Source organism: Chanodichthys erythropterus, chromosome 18, assembly GCF_024489055.1.
Source record: "Chanodichthys erythropterus isolate Z2021 chromosome 18, ASM2448905v1, whole genome shotgun sequence".
Taxonomy (NCBI): domain Eukaryota; kingdom Metazoa; phylum Chordata; class Actinopteri; order Cypriniformes; family Xenocyprididae; genus Chanodichthys; species Chanodichthys erythropterus.
In genome coordinates this window covers 33,588,258-33,605,481 of record NC_090238.1, presented here as the reverse complement: position 1 = coordinate 33,605,481, position 17,224 = coordinate 33,588,258, and the positions used below count along the sequence as shown (strand labels likewise).

The 17,224-nt window shown below is 35.3% G+C and overlaps 1 protein-coding gene across 3 annotated transcripts in view; it reads left to right on the top strand.

Annotated features, from left to right (window-relative positions):
• Positions 1–17,224, top strand: part of rnf144aa (ring finger protein 144aa) — a 44,743-nt gene that overhangs the window by 6,260 nt on the left and 21,259 nt on the right. For 2 of the 3 annotated variants that reach the window (XM_067368239.1, XM_067368238.1), the window contains exons 2-3: positions 14,612–14,762; positions 16,915–17,019. In XM_067368239.1, the coding sequence (XP_067224340.1) occupies positions 14,628–14,762; positions 16,915–17,019 (240 nt within the window). In that variant the 5' untranslated portion in view covers positions 14,612–14,627. Of the gene's footprint in view, positions 1–14,169; positions 14,359–14,611; positions 14,763–16,914; positions 17,020–17,224 lie in introns of those variants that run through there. The other variant, XM_067368240.1, reaches the window with a different exon arrangement.

Genomic DNA, 17,224 nt, shown 5'->3' with positions numbered 1-17,224 from the left:
CCTGGCCATATTGAATATTTAATAACTCTTCCTGGTTGTCTCATTTCATGCACCTGACTTGGGAATTTTTACAGTTGACTAGCTTTGCAAATGTGTTCCAATCTATAGATGAGCTTCACAGACAAGCATACTGTATGTATCTTAACCATTATATGGCCTTGGTTGACCTTTTCAACCCCGTCACATACATTTAATGCACTAAATGCATTACAGAGCACTAAAAGCTGTTAAGTTACGGCCAGCAGTTTGACATATGTGCAACCATTTTGCAATTTAATTATGAGAGAGGGTATAACAACAACAGACGTTTTAACTCTTTTTTTTTAAATTTTTGTTATTGCCATACCAACTAATGAATAATGCACTTTTCCAATCATATATTATTTACTTCAAGATTCCACGTTACCACTGCATACCTCCTGAATCAAATCTCAGATGCCTTTATCACTCAGGACGTTGTTTTTGCCAGAAGCAAGCGTTAAAATTCTGTCTAAAATTTGAGTTTTACCTAAATGCAGTCTCTTAATAACAAACCATGTTTTCTGTATTAGTCAGTCATCATTCCTATCTGTGATATCAATAGGTACATTGTTGCTGCCCAACAGCTGTGGATGAAAAAGCAGTTATCGCAAAGCCCTGTAATGCAGGCAGGGGAATGGCTGGCTGGCTCATGGCAGAAGGTGACCTCAGCTGGGTTCAGATCTGATTGAGTCAGATATTTCGCAGGATAAGTCCCAGTAGCCTAGCCTAGTGTATAAAAGTTGCATATGTGCAGAATAATTTTCCAAAGTGAGTGTGCCAAGAACACATTGGGAGTCATGACATAAAATAAATGAAAGACTCACGCAAGTCAAAGTTATTGGTTTAATTCTGATGAATCTGCCACTGAATGAACTAACTAAATCTGTCAGTGTGGTTATTGAATTTGAATCAACATCTGACTCTGCCTCTGAGCTGCAGTTACTTGTGTGAACTGTAATTCAAAAAGCATAGGCCTATATTATATGACCAAATATGGGTGTTTTTCAGTGTTTGGAAACACTAACGTAATACAGACAATGATTTGACTTTTTCTTTTTTTGGCTTTAGTTTTAACTACTCCAGTGAGAAAATGTGTCATTTAAACAGAAATGAGATCATCGAGATGTTTTGGTGATCGCGCTTACTGTCTGTCTGGTGTGATTTAAACCACAGCCTACCTGGTTGACGGGAAAAAAAATTTTATTCATTCAGTTCTCACAGTCGGTACCCACTCAAAACCTGGCGCTCACACCAGCCCATAGCATCAAGCTTTGCCACATGTGGCTGGTGATAGAATGAGACATTTGCATGTTAATTGCTTGATGGCAACGTGTGAACTCATCAGGCAGTGAAGGCTGTAAAACCGAACAAAGCTTTGCCTCATTGTTACACTTCGTACAGCACTGTACAACATAATCTAAAGTCTGGTGCCATCTTGATGGTTTATGCAGCAATAATTCAGCAACAGTTCAATGACAAGAAAACGGTATTCTCATACATTATGCAGTGTTTTTGAACCTTTTAATTTCTGCATTTTTAATTACTTCTTTCAGAATTAAAAATCTGATATAAAATTAGATAATTAAAAATGTAACTTATTTTTCATAATTTCAGCTTTTTGTTGTAATTGTGACTTTATTTCTCAGAATTACAGCTGTAGTTTAAAATTTCAACTTTATATCTTATTATTATCTTATATCTTATCTTATTTCTTATCTTTATAAGACTATATCTCACAATTGAGACTATATATCTCTCAATTGTAACTTTTTTATCTCACATTGTAATTATATTTCCCATAAACCTGAATTATTTGTTATTTTAAAGGGATCTATTATGCAAAATTGACTTTTATAAGGTGATTGAACACTGATGTGTGTCCGCAGTGTTTGAGAACAACCAGTCTATAATGGTAAAAATCCACTCACTCATTTTTATTTTTTTTTTATAATTTCCATAAATCAAAAGCAGTCTCTTCAAATGAGCTGATTACGATACCCCCATACGATGATGTCATTATAGGGAGAAGCCCTGCCCACAGCCGGTGACGATCTGCCCTATTAGCATAGACGCAACCCTGAGTGAGAAGCACAGAGTCGCCATTTTTGTATCCTCACTGTAGCAGCTGGAGTTGCGCCAAAGAGGCATTACAAGTGTTGCGTTTTGAAATGTACCTCTGTACATAAGAGTATCCATAGACTCCTGCCATCTGAGTCACTGAGGACTTTGTGGTTAAATTTCTTTTTCAAGAAAAATGTCCCGAAGAAAATCGGTAAAGTCTTATACAGTGCCATGAAAAAGTATGTGAACCCCTTGCAGAATCTGTGAAAATGAGAATTATTTTAATAAAATAAGAGGGATAATAAAAAAATGCATGTTATTTTTTGTTTAGTACTGTCCTGAGTAAGATATTTTACATAAAATGTTTGCATTTAGTTCACAAGTCAAAACAATAGCTGAATTTATTAAAATAACCCCATTCATAAGTGTGTGAACCATTGATTCAAAGTTTTCACCCCTTCGGCTTTTAATGCATCGTGTTTCCTTCCTGAGCATCAGTGAATGTTTGAACCTTTTTTAATAGTTGTGTTTGAGTCCCTAAATTGTCCTCCGTGTGAAAAGATGAATCTCAAAATCCTACAGTCACTGCTGGAAAGGGTTCAAATATGCAAAAATGCTTGAAAACTGATGAATCTGCAGGAGCTGGAGGATTTTTCTGAAGAACAGAGCTCAGTTTAACTGCTCAGGACAAACAAGAGACTCATGAACAACCATCACAAAACATAAAAACAGTCGTGGATCATCAGGTAACCACACACAGTATTGAGAATCAATGGTTCACATACTTATGAATGGGGTTATTTTAATAAAGATTGATTCTGAAACATATAAGGCTAAACACTGTTAGTTTCTGACATTTTCAGTGCGTGAGATTGTCCTGTTTTGTTGTTGCTGGAATGGCGGAGCATGAGCTCTTGAAGCTCCGCCCTCTTCTTGAAAGGAGGCTGGGAGCACCAGCTCATTTGCATTTAAAAGGACACACACAAAATGGTGTATTTTTGATCACCCCCCAAAAATGGCAATTTCAGCATGCTATAAAAAATTATCGGTGGGGTACTTTTTTAGCTAATTTTGAGCACATACACACTCGGGTCATCAGAGACTTGTTTTACACCTTGTAAAAAGGGGCATAATAGGTCCCCTTTAAACTTTATCTCGCAACTCAACAACTTTGAAACAGGAACATTTTCTCAACATTTTTCAAATTCTGGGTAGCTGAAATGGCATGCCACCACTATTTTATGAGTTCAAGAGGAACTTTGTTTGGCTCAGCAAACTAGTGAAACCTGACTCATCTGGTGAGTTGCATTTTTTTATAACAGGACTTCAGTTTTGTAAGGTTTTATAAGACACTGAACATTTTGTGCCAGCTAATTGTTTTTGTACAATAATGTTAAAAAAAGAAATTCGGACACCGTTTTGGTTTTTGCAAGACTGTTAGATGTCTAGAAGTGTGTGTCTGAAGTGTCAAGCCAGGACAATGCGGATTAATATGAAGTGTTTTCCAGTGAAGGGAGACCAGTTTGGGCATGTCCTGTTCTCAGCGTCTGTGATTCAGAGCTTATTCACAGCTATTGCCTATAGGTGCTACTGTACTCTGCATAACTGTTTTTTGTTTTTTTTAAAGTAACAGTGGATAAAAAAGTATGTTGAAAGGACCTTTTATTACTGAAGTGCAGGTCATATTCATCCATGGCTTGTTTATGTTGGCTAAATGTTTAACTTTTTCTCACATCTGTTGTCACTCAAGGTTCTTGAGTGGCAACAGATGGCATTCACAGATAACCTCAGGGCCCTCAGTCTGTGATCGTGTCAGTAGAAATAAGAACTCTGCAGCATGCTTGTCAGATCCTCTTAATTTTTCAGGCGCAAATGCTGCCACAAGTGCGCCACAAGACTTTTGAAAACAAAGATGTCTCCTCGTATTTCAATGTAGTTTTATTCTGACATGGCTGATGTTTTTTCATTCAAATCATTGTCATTCAGATCACACCACAGAGAGGTTAAGTTTCACACTGTTTAATTCTGCTTCAGTCATATTCATACTTGGAGATAATGGTATGCTTTAGTCACATTGGAAAATGTTTTCCACCATCTGTAGTCGCTAGGCAGAGTGATCTCAGATCATTAAAGTTGACTTTACAGTACATACTCCTGTAACCTTTGAACAAAGTGACTTTGTTCACCAAGATCTTCTTCCTTCAGGCTTTTTGAGGACTCATTCTGCTGTTGTATCACTTCATGATTCTGCTGTCTTCCTAACAAGTCAGTATGTGAAATTTTGAAACTGCATTTCTTTCATCTACACATCTTGGTTCTCCATCTTTTTCTGCTGAAGAAACCAGGTCATACCAGATTAAGGTGGTCTTTACTCATCAACCAATTCTAAGTATGTTTTGGAGCTCAACTCAGTTCAACCAACTCAAATGTGTTTGAGTTTATTAGCTCAACTAGGTCCCCACCAGCTTAGTCAAGGTCTACCAGCTCCAGGTTAACCAAGATCGTCTGCCAGGTAGGGATGAGCAGAAGTAGGCCAACATATTTTTGAAATTGTCTAGTCAGTGGGTTGCCTAATAGCCAAATAATCTGTCATAGGAATGCTTATAATTAAATGGGTTTGGGGTTCACTTGACCTCTATGTAATGTGTTTGCTACAGGACGTTTGACCATTACTAGTTGGCTAGACAGTTGTTGAATGACTGATTGACCAACTTGACTCATTCCTATGACAAGGTCAATATCAGCCTCATTGGGTTGTTCAACCACCTAAACCACCTTGGCCCAGCTAATGACCAGCTTCAACTAGCTAGAAACCATGTAAAGCTGGCTACTACCTAGTTTTAGCTGAATTTGGCTAAGGCAAAGCAAATTGTACTTGTTTCAAAAAGGATACCATCTCTGCAAACATAAGCCGCGTTTACACCAAAATTACCAATTTGTCCCAGGAACTTTTTCCCTTAGACCTGTTGCTGTCTGTGTTTCCATCGCGGTCTAAAGTACCATAAAGATTAGGCAAAATAGTCTAGTGACATAGGACTGTGCATGACTTTCCAGTTCCCGCTAGAGTTCGGCCTCCGCATATAAGCTTATTAAAGCCTGAAATTCGTCGTTGGTCCATTGGTCGTATTTTTTAACTCCATTGTTGATTCGAATAGCAAACAACTCTTACTGCACGCACCGCAACAGACTTTTAAAAATGGTGGTTGAAATAAAATGCTGTGTGGAGTCAACCAATCAGCATGTTCAGCACCCACATCCCGCCCCCAAAAGTACTAACTCCTGAGCAGGGACTTTCTGAAGGTAAAATTTTTACCCGGAACTTCATTTAGACCCTGATCCCAGTGGTCGAAACGCACCGAGTACCACCCCAAAGTCCCTAGTTCCTGGGGAAAGTTCCTGTGGTGGAAACATGGCTATAGTTGTAATTTAGTTGGGTTGTAAGGTTTAGTCATACAGCCTTGATAATATGTAGTTCTCAATAACACAACCTTCTTATTTAGACTAGCCCATGAGATTTAAGAAAACTTTTGGAGAAGAGCAATGAATGATGCATACCAGGGTTAAAGGCCGATACCCGCCCATATATTCATGCAAAATTGTTATTGTATCCTTGACCGAGTCACTGAACTTCAAAATAAACCTCGGTGAATGAAGTGCAGTTCAGTAAAACAGCCTGTTGTAGATTTCAGTTTTGATCTCACTGGTGATAGCTGAAGATAATTGTCCCTGTCTGCTCACTGGGAGTGTTTCACCTCTGGGATCCTGAAGTTTATAAAGACTGAGCCAAAAATAAAATCGCTCAATCGCTTTGGGTGATAAATGTGGGTCATTTGACAAGGGCAAGCAAAAAAGTGAGAGATGTATGTGCATGCATTTGTACTTTGACCATATAGGAGCATTTGTCTGCACAGTGTTACGCCCACTTGTTTGTTTTATTTATTTAATTTTCCATAAAGTTTTTAGCTTTATGCACTAGTTTCTTATATTCCATGTCCAGACTGTCCGTCTTAGTAGTATATGTGTTAGTCTGACAACTACGGTTGCATTCTCAGAAGAACTGTGAAATAAATATCTTCATATGAGCAAGAGAAATTGTAAATATGTTGTTCATTTTTTTTTAGATTTCTGGCCTTTCAAGATGACATTGCCTGAAAGGGGTCATGACATGATATATATGACTGCATTTATGATATATATGACTGCCTCTGGAGCAAGCCATCCACAAATACTTTTACATCATTTGTCATGTCAAAAGCAAATAGAACCCATAATCCTGAATGCCCACCATTCAATTTCTTATGTGCTCCACGCACTTGATCTACTCCCGACAACAGGACAAATGGAAGAGTAAAGAAACGTTTGCTTTCACCAGTTTAAACAGCATGTTTGCATCTGCACAGCCTTCAGAAGGACCTCAGTGTCAGGAACAAGTGGATGATTTATTTTTAATGGCGTCCCGGATTACGTTGGAAGTTTTTTATATTTGTTTAGAGTAGGGATGTCCCGATCATTTTTTTCTGAGTCATTGAATACTAATTATCTGCCAATATCAAGTCGTGATCTAATTATTCGAATAATATGATACTCGCATTGTAAATGGACTGGATGGTCACAATTATAAATATAGGACTACTGATATAAACTTATTGTATTTTATAGTATTTTATATGTACAACAAGGAGAATAATTGCAACAAAAAGAAAAAAGTGGATTAAGCTCGCAGCGTCAGTGTCAGTCAAGTCCGAAGCAAGACGCAACATGTTATGACAAGGACGTCTCAGACAGTTTGACGGCAGATAAAAATAAATGCGCGTCATGCGTGCACATTTGAATTTCTTTTCCTTTTAAAGCCACTTGAACCACTTTAAGGTTCATACCGCCACCTACTGCACGAAACATTCGGCTTGGGATTGCCGATAGCGATCATTAAAAAAAAAAATTCTTAATCAGCCCAATCCTTGAGATCAGCTCGGGACATCCCTAGTTCAGAGAATTTGACTTAGATAGTTTTATAAGCAAGGCACAGTGTAATAGAGGTTTTGCAAAGAAACTTATGTTGAAAAATTAAGCACCCAACTGTATTGGATCGGACAACAACTACATTGCAAAGCGCAAGTAAACAGTTTAATAATGTCTGTAAATGATTTTTTTATATGTATAATGTTTTCATAACACTTACTCATGTGCAATAACGGGGGCTTGATACTTTTTTCCATGTAATTCTGTTAGCTAATCACCACAGTGGCCGTTTACTGACAAGCCTTAAACGGTTAGTTCACTCAAAAATGAAAATTCAGTCATTAATTACTCATCCTCATGTCGTTCCACACCCGTAAGACTTTCGTTCATCTTCGGAACACAAATTAAGATATTTATGATAAAATCCGATGGCTCAATGGGACAGTTACGCTTTCAATGCCCAGAAAGTTACTAAAGACATATTTAAAACAGTTAATGTGACTACAATGATTCAACCTTAATGTCATGAAGCGACGAGAATTCTTTTCGTGTACCAAAAAAACAAAATAACGACTTTATTCAACAATATCTAGTGATGGGCGATTCCAAAACACTGCTTCATGAAGCTTCAAAGCTTAACAAATCTTTTGTTTTGAATCAGTGGTTCGGAGCGCGTATCAAACTGCCAAAGTCACGCCCCCCAGTGGTGAACCATTGGAATTTCAAAACACGAAGCCTCGTTTACTGAAATCATGTGACTTTGGCACTCTGAATCCCTTATTCGAAACAAAAGATGCGTAAAGCTTCATGAAGCAATGTTTTGAAATCGCCCATCACTAGGTATTGTCATAAAGTCGTTAATTTGGTTTTTTGGCACACAAAAAGTATTCTCTTGTTAATTGTCTTGCTGGCAATGCAGGCCTCACTGAGCCATCGGATTTTATGAAAAATATCTTAATTTGTGTTCTGAAGATTAACGAAGGTCTTGAGGGTGTGAAACGACATGAGGGTGAGTAATTAATGACAGAATTTTCATTTTTGGGTGAACTAACCCTTTAAATGAGATACCCCTAAAATGGATCATTTCAGACAGAGGGCCAAAATTATTTTTGCAAAAACATTATTAGTGAACCTCAAGGAACATATTAAAATAATTAAAAAAAAAGTCACAACCCCTTAAAGGGACTTTAGTCAAAATCATCTTATCGTTTCACTTATGAAACCTATAGACATTTGTCATATGCCACTTTGGCATTCACTTGGTATCATTGCTGCTTAATGAGGTTATAGTTTTTGACAGGAAGCCAGGAATGACCTTTAGATGAAGACAGACTCAGTGCTGACATACCACCTCAGCGAGTGCACATACAGCCTAGAGTCAGAAACCAGCCTAGCTATACGAAAACACACTGGGGCTCCTCCATTTTGGGACATTCCCATTTTCACATCAAAACCTCTTCAGAACTTTACATAATAATGTTGTTATGCAGTTTAATGGGATTCATTTGTGGTTTTAGTGGTCCTTCTTTTTATACAAAATAATATAGAGTACTAATATCATTCATTTATCAGCTATAAATCCAGTCCGTTTTAGGTCAGTTTCAATTTTATTTCATGATGCACATGGGTTTCAAAGCAGCTTTACAGAAAGATATTGCAAAAAAAAAAAAATAAATAATGACATCAATATTGACCAGAATTTTAATATTAGTACATCTGTAGTCAAAAAGCTATTATTAAAACAGGTTGTCCAGCATTTTGATTGGATGAACCATGTTGGCGATTTGATATTCACACATCAATTTAATTCTATATAAATGACATGTTGCTTGCCAACCATACACGGCCTACAGATAGGCTTTTTTCATGTTATGTTGGAGTTATAATTTCAATTTTCATGATGATATGTGAAATGAACAGTTAAAGGTAGTTAAGCATCCTTCTACACGTCTTTTTATTATAGCCTGTTACCTGGTGAGATTTTTGCTCTTAATTTGTTTTGCCTGAGCATATAGCATTGAATTAATGAATTAATGTGGTGGTTAAATATTTTTTTAGTTGCCATAGAAACTAATTATTCTGAGTTCAAAGACGCCAACCGCTCAGAATGAAATCTGAGTTGTCATCTCGTAATTACAATAATTCCGACATGATGTGATCACAGCATTAGGCTATAATGAACAACAATACTTGGTGGAGAAGCTGTTTTTGTGGCTGTTATCATTAATAAATTAGATTATTTATTGAGCATGGGTGACCTTTATTATAATTGCCACCATTTTACATTTGTGCTTAACTCACCTTTTTGGAAAAACAACAGGTGAATTTAGATGTTCTGAGCAAATCACTTGTTATAAGGGTCAACTGTTAGATGTAGTAAAACTCACAAAATGCTATTTTTTTTATTTTTTTGTGAGAAACAATGTTAGCAGTTTAGTTTGACCTTAACCTGCCTTTCAATCTGTTATTACATATGGAGAAGTGATTATTTTTTATTAAATTAAATGGACAAATTAATAGGCATACAAAACTAAAATTAAGTTAAAATATCAAATTATTCAATAATTGCAAATCCGCATTTTAAAATGGAATTTAAAACAACATTTGCCTATTTTGATGTATAGATCTGTTTTGTTTTTTTGGGCATCATTTTTCAGAGTAAACATATTTTACCTGCTGATTAGGTATATCATAATGAGGGGAAACACATTAAATCACATCTGTTCTCATCCCAGTCTGGTTTGTTTTTGGCATCCATCTGATCTCATTTGGGCAGTGTTATGAAACCATACAGTATTACCACACAATGGTTAATGATAAAATATGATGCATTTATGTTATGATAAATGAGGTCAAACTGACCCCATGGGGCAGGTAAATGCTTCTGCTCTTTTCAACCATGATTGAGTAGAACCCATAAGTCAGATAAAGTTGAGTGAGGGAACATTGTGTTCATGTTTGTGGAGACTGGTGCACCCATATCTTCAAATATTCAGGCATGTACTTCTCAGCTTTCATTGTGAGACTGACCCATTTCTCTCTGAGAATAAATAATGAAGAGACCAGCACAAGACCTTTGAGAAGTTCCACCTTCTGCAACTATTTTATATCTGACCCTGCATAAGAATGAAAAGAGCTGTATAGAAGAAGAGAAGATAATAGTCTCACTATGTATTAGTACTGTATGTTTGAAACCATTTGAGCGACAACAAATGCCATGGAAATCGTATCGTCTGTCAAAATACTAATTACAATAGTTATTGTTGCTACTGTAAAAGCATAAATTATGATAATACATAAATATGTTCTGTTTCATTTATTATGTCATAAAGTTACCACAGGATTATGATAGTAACCTCAATGTTTAGTGCAGCAATTTGATGAAACCTGAGGTAGGGATGTTATAAAACCACATATTTTCAAAATCTTTAAGTGGGTGGGATGAACAGTTTCATCTTAGGGAAGCCCTAGATTCAGGTTTAAAGGATTAGTTCACTTCAGAATTAAAATTTCCTGATAATTTACTCATGTTATACAAGATGTCCATGTCTTTCTTTAAGGTTTTTGAGGAAATTTTAATTCTGAACTAATCCTTTAACCTGAACATGCATGCATTTATATAATGTAAGAGCTAGATGGACCATTAAATCCAGGAGTCACAAGGTCATGTAATCATATACTCATTCTCAAGTTTTCCCAATCTTGTATGACTTTCTTTCCTCTCTGGATTACAAAAGAAGATATTTCAAGATGTTTCAACTGTTTTTGTTGTGCAGTGAATGTCAATGGGCTCCGAAACAACTCTAGACCCCACTGACTTTTTATACGGACAAAAAAGACATGTTGTGTTCTACAAAAGAAATAAATGCATTGCATTGACATGAGTAAATGATAACAGATGTTTCATTTTTGTGTGAACAATTTCTTTAAAGTTGCATTACATGACTTTTTGAGATGACTTTTTTTTCATAATGTTGTTAATCATATTGCAGCCTGAGCTCATGATAAATGATTGTTCTCTTCTGTTCAGTGATCTGATAAGAAACTGAAATGAGGGCATAGTGATGATCTCTGAGGGCTGCATTGTTGAGGATTACTTATGTTTTTCCTTGTTATGGTTTTCAGTTGGAAAGTGATAATTGCTTTTTGAGTAATGCTGCTCAGTGAACTTTCTCATGCACCACCTTTTCTCACAGAACATTTGTAACTGCAGACCTCGAGGATTGATGTAGATGGTGGGTGAATTGGGAGGGAATCATTAAGTTGAATCAGAACCAGTTTCAAACAGTTTCTATTAAAGATTCTTTTGGAACTTGAAGAAGCACACACACACACACACACACACACACACACACATATATATATATATTAATATTCCAATCAAGAATCATTTAGTTCTGATTCCTTGGCCACAATTAAGCATAAAGATATCATGCACCTCTGTTTCATTATATATAATATAATATTATATTATATTATATTATATTTTATATATATATATATATATATATATATATAATATATATATATATATATAGTGAATGTGGTCTATTTTATGTGTTGCTCAATTGAAGTGGTAGCATGAGAGAACAAGCATTAGAGATGGATGGATGTGGACGAGCAAGACAGGTTGTGACAGGTTGAAGGTAGAGTGATGTAAGACCTCTGAGCTCGACCAGCAAAATCAGCTTTCTTTGGCGTCTCTCTTCTTGAGATACTGGAGGCTGCACTGATGCATCATCAATCCATCAATACTTCACCCTGTTTGACTTATCAAGCGGAAACAGCCAAGACTTTTTGTGGAAATGATGAATGAGAGCTTAAGAGCCCTTTAACATCTGTAGCACTAGGGATTTTTTAAATTCTGTGCTTATGCTCAGAGCAAATAACATTTGATTGTTTTGTGCAAAACCTCTCTGCTTTCAATATATGAGAGAAAGATAGTAAACTTTAGTGTGCAACATTTTTGCTGTGGACGTATATGATGGACAAAAAGACAAAGGTTTTGTAAGACAATATTGGCTATGACTCGATAACAAATGCTAGACTAAGACACTCCGCCGCTTCTCAAATACATAAAACATTATCTTTTATATTTGTAGTGTTTCTTGAGAAAATGCTGAATTTATTCAAAGAACCATTTCTTTGTTTACCCTTGCATTGCAAACAAACAGAGATGGTACAAATTTGTGCAGCACTTCATTCACGGTAGAGGCAGGTTGGAGTTCTGACGTTTTACTGACAGTTTGATGATCCAATGGAGTTATGAGGTTTATTCACAAGCTTTTTAAAATACTTTTCATTAGTTAAATATTTGCAAAACCCACAGACAGACGTAAAGGGTGACCAATAGTAATGATTTAAAAAAAAAAAAAAAAAAAGTTTCTGCCCAACAGTGATGATATATTTTACATTTATTGCAAAATATGCATATTTATATACAAATATTTTAAGTATTTTGAGACCATAATGACACTCTTTTTATAACTCAATTAAGTTATAAAAAGTTATTTTGGTGATATTGGCTTGGTTTGATTCTCTGATTGGTGGTTAATTCTTTGCAGAAGATTTATAACTTATAGTTAAAGAAAATCAAATTTTTAGTTTATAGAAAATCAATTCCCCAATGGAGAAAACAAATGGGATTTTTACTTCTGGAACCTGACTGTTGCACTCGATAATGTTCTGGCTAACAACTGCTCAAAACATCTGGCAACCACCAAGCAATGTGGCATCGACCAATTGTGGCACATCTCCAATTAAAATCTTTATTTAACAGGACAAAGCTAGGGTGAGTGAAACTTTTTCGGTTTCATTTGATGCCAGCATAGAAAGGCAACATAAACGGCACCTGCATGGCCTTCCGGTAACTAGCACTAACCTCAACCACTACATCTCATGCATCACTGACTGAAATGTCTAAAAGCATCCTGAGTGATTAACAGCATATGATACCGGACATACAGACCAAAGTTTCTTCTCTCATCCTGCCACGAGTGTAGAACATAACCTGCCTTAAAGGGATAGTACACCCAAAAATGAAAATTATCCCATGATTTACTCACCCTCAAGCCATCCTAGGTGTATATGACTATCTTCTTCCAGACAAACACAATCAGAGTTATATTATAAAATACCCTGGCTCTTCCAAGCTTTATAATGGCAGTGAATGGTGCTCATTATTTTGAAGCCTAAAAAAAGTACATCCATCCATCATAAAAGTAATCCACATGACTCCAGTGGGTTAATAAAGGCCTTCTGAAGTGAAGGGATGAGTTTTTGTAATAAAAATATTAAAAATGTATAAACTATAATAACCATCTTCCAGCAAACATCCATATGTAATTCGACTTTCAGAGGAAGCGTAACCTCTGGCGCGACGTATGACGTATGAGTAGGTGAGAGTAGACTCCTCTCGTGGTTCAAACAAATAGGGAAATTCTCTGATATTTCTCTTTAAAAATCTCGTTTCTCTTTCGAGCCCGGGTTTTTGATTTGCTTTATCCTCTGTGCTTCCACGTTTGTCACCTCAGAGGTTGCATTTCCGCCGTAAGTCGACTTGCATATGGATGTTTGCCGAAAGCTGGTTATTAATATTTTTCTCACAAAAACCCATCGCTTCACTTCAGAAGGCTTTTATTAACCCCCTAGAGTCGTGTGGATTACTTTTATGATGGATGGATGCTCTTTTTTGGGTTTCAAAATCATAAGCATCATTCACTACCGTTACAAAGCTTGGAAGAATCAGGATATTTTTAAATATAACTCTGGTTGCGTTCGTCTGAGAGAAGATAGTCATATACACCTTGGATGGCTTGAGGGTGAGTAAATGATGTGGTAATTTTCATTTTTGGGTGAACTATCCCTTTAAGCACCCTTTTTGCCACCAGCAGAAGCGTATCTGCCTCATGCCCCGTCCCCCCGTTGCCTAGCAGCTGAGGCAGAGTGTTGATGTTCTCACAGGCACTTCCTATAAACACTCAAGACACGAGCCTCTCTGTGCACAACAGGCCACTTCAGCGTGAGAAAATGGAAGTGTCTCATAGTCGAGACTTCCAAAAATATCCCTCTCTGAAAAACTGTAAAAAGGGGTGACGTAGGCAGAGAGTAATGTACTCTCTCTTTCTTTCCCTCTCTCTCTCTCAACCTTCTCATTTAAGGAGTACCACGCAGTGAACTCATCTTTCATTCAGCAGCAGAAGACGAAAAATTGCTCCGTCTATCTCTCCCGACTTTTCATTCCATTACAGTCAGACTAGACTTCAGAAAAGCACTCCGTGGCCAGGCCTTCAGTTAGGCTACAGAATGTAAATGGGGGTAAATGTATTTGCCCCTTTCACCGCTGCATCTGTTAGACCTTCTCTAAACTCAATGTGGCTAATTTAATGTGCATTTAAAGGGCTGGTGTTTGTGATGCTGCTGATATTAGCGCTGAGCATTACAGAAGCACTTATCATGGCTGTAGCAGCAGTCGGCACTTCAGATTGACAGCGGTTAAAAGCTTTTTCTGTTTATATAGGTGTATTAAAGTGTGTAGGCTTTCTCTAATAGCAGCTATTCTGTGTTTCAGCTCTGCAGCAGGCATCATGACCACAGCTAGGTACCGACCAACCTGGGATTTGGCCCTGGACCCGCTGGTGTCCTGTAAGCTGTGCCTGGGAGAGTTTCCCTTGGAGCAAATGACCACCATCACTCAGTGCCAATGCATCTTCTGCACCCTGGTGAGTCATGTCTAAACATTTTATTTTATTTTAATGTCTTTAAAAGAAGTTTCGTCTGCTCACCAAGGCTGCATTTATTTAATTAAAAATACAGTAAAATCAGTAATATTGTGAAATATTATTACAATTTAAAATAACTGTTTTCTAGTTGAAAATATTTGAAAATGTGATTTATTCTTGTGATGGCAAAGCTGAACAATATTTTTTTTCAGGATTCTTTGATGAATAGAAAGTTCAAAAGAACAGTGTTTATCTGAAATCTAATCTTTTGTAACATTATAAATGTCTTTACTGTCACTTTTGATCGATTTAATGTATCCTTGCTGAAAAAAAAAAAAAATTTCTTTAAATTCTTAAAAAAAAAAAAAAAAAAAAAAAAAAATCTTACTGACCCCAAACTTTTGAATGGTAGTGTAAAATGTTACAAAAGCTTTGTATTTCAGATAAATGCTGTTCTTTTGAACTTTCTATTCATCAAGGAATCTTGGAAATCAAGGAAAAAAAAGTACACAACTGTTTCCAACATTGATAATAATAATAAATGTATCTTGAGCAGCAAATCATCATATTAAAATGATTTCTGAAGGATCATGTGACAGTGAAGACTGGAGAAATGATGCTGAAAATTCAGCTTTTCCAACACAGAAATAAATTACATTTTATATTATATTCCAATAGAAAACAGTTATTTTAAATTGTAATAATATTTCACAATATTACTGTTTTTACTGTATTTTTAATTAAATAAATGCAATCTTGGTGAGCAGACAAAACTTATTTTAAAAATATTAAAAATCTTACCGATCCCAAACTTTTGAACGGTACTACATATATATATATATATATATATATATATATATATATATATATATATATATATATATATATATATATATATATATATATATATATATATATATATATATATATATAAAATGAAATGTAATATAATATAATATAATATAATATAATAATAAATGTTTTATATATATATATATATATATATATATATATATATATATATATATATATATATATATATATATATATATATATATATATATATATATATATATATATATTAGAATGGAATAATAATAATGAGAAAATAAATTAAAAAATTCTATTTTATTGTATTCTGTTTGTTTAATTGAATCAATGAGAGATTTCCACAAAGATTTAAAATATTGTGTTTTCAGCCATAATTTATGAAGATTCATTCTCTGGATTATTTCATGCTTGATTTCTGTCTTTAGGTTTCACTGTTTTAGAAATGGAGCGTCTAAAAATAAATCAGTGGGATTCTTACATAAGCCTCAGACATTTTGAAATGTGTCTATATATAAGCACAAAGTTCACAGCTATAGACAGAATATCCACAGGCCAACTGAACCGTTTCTTTATTTCAGCATTGTGATTCACAGTCCATTAATAAACAGTCTTCTTCAACCCTCTGAGGTTTGCTGTTCTGACTTTCTCTTTGCTGTGTTTTTACACTGATTTGAGACCAGTTTTATTTATATCTTGAGGTTGCAGGCAACATTTGGGGAAAGGAAGCTGCTAGAGTAGGGTAAAGGGAAAACATCTCCTCATCTGACTCTGAGAAGCCTTGTCTTGGTCGTGTCTGAGCTCACTAGAGACAGAACTGTCTTTGTGTCTTAAGCGAAGCATGTTTATGGAAACAACTCCCTCAGACTTTGCCATGCCAAACATTCCTAAAAGCTCAAATACACAACTAGTTTTTGGTACGTTTAGATGTAATGTTATTATATTTTGTTATTTATTTTATTTTATTTTATTTTAGAGAGAGTGGGAGAGATGGAAAATATGACCAGATGAAGCAAAAATTAAATAATAAAATACATTTTTTTTCACAGCTTATTAAAACAGTGAGTTTGCAAATTGCTAACACTAGAGGATAATTAGTCTTGGACAAGTGACTACGTCTTTGTTAAATTGAGATGTTATACAGCGTAATTGTTTTGAGGAAGTTAACAGTTCATTACAAGTGGTTAAGTGCTTCTGTACTCATGCTTTCACTGACACAGTGAGCAAATTAAACAGAAAATTAAAAGCTGAATTTGTTTAACACATAATGTATTTTCCATATTTCCTATTTTATTAGCTTAATTTTTCTGTTATTCTTTTAAAGTGCCTGAAGCAGTATGTGGAACTTCTCATCAAAGAGGGCTTTGAAACAGCCATCAGCTGTCCAGACTCAGCCTGTCCAAAACGTGGACATTTACAAGAAAATGAGGTAATGTAAACATACACTAGAAATAAATTGCATTTTAAAATTTATTAAAATATAAAACGAGTTTTTTAAAATTGCAACAAGATTTCATAATATTACCGATTTTTTTTATTTATTTATTTTTTTTTTATGTATTTTGATTAAATGTACATATTCATTCATTTTGCATGCTAAATTTTTAATTATAGGACATTTTAATTTTACTATC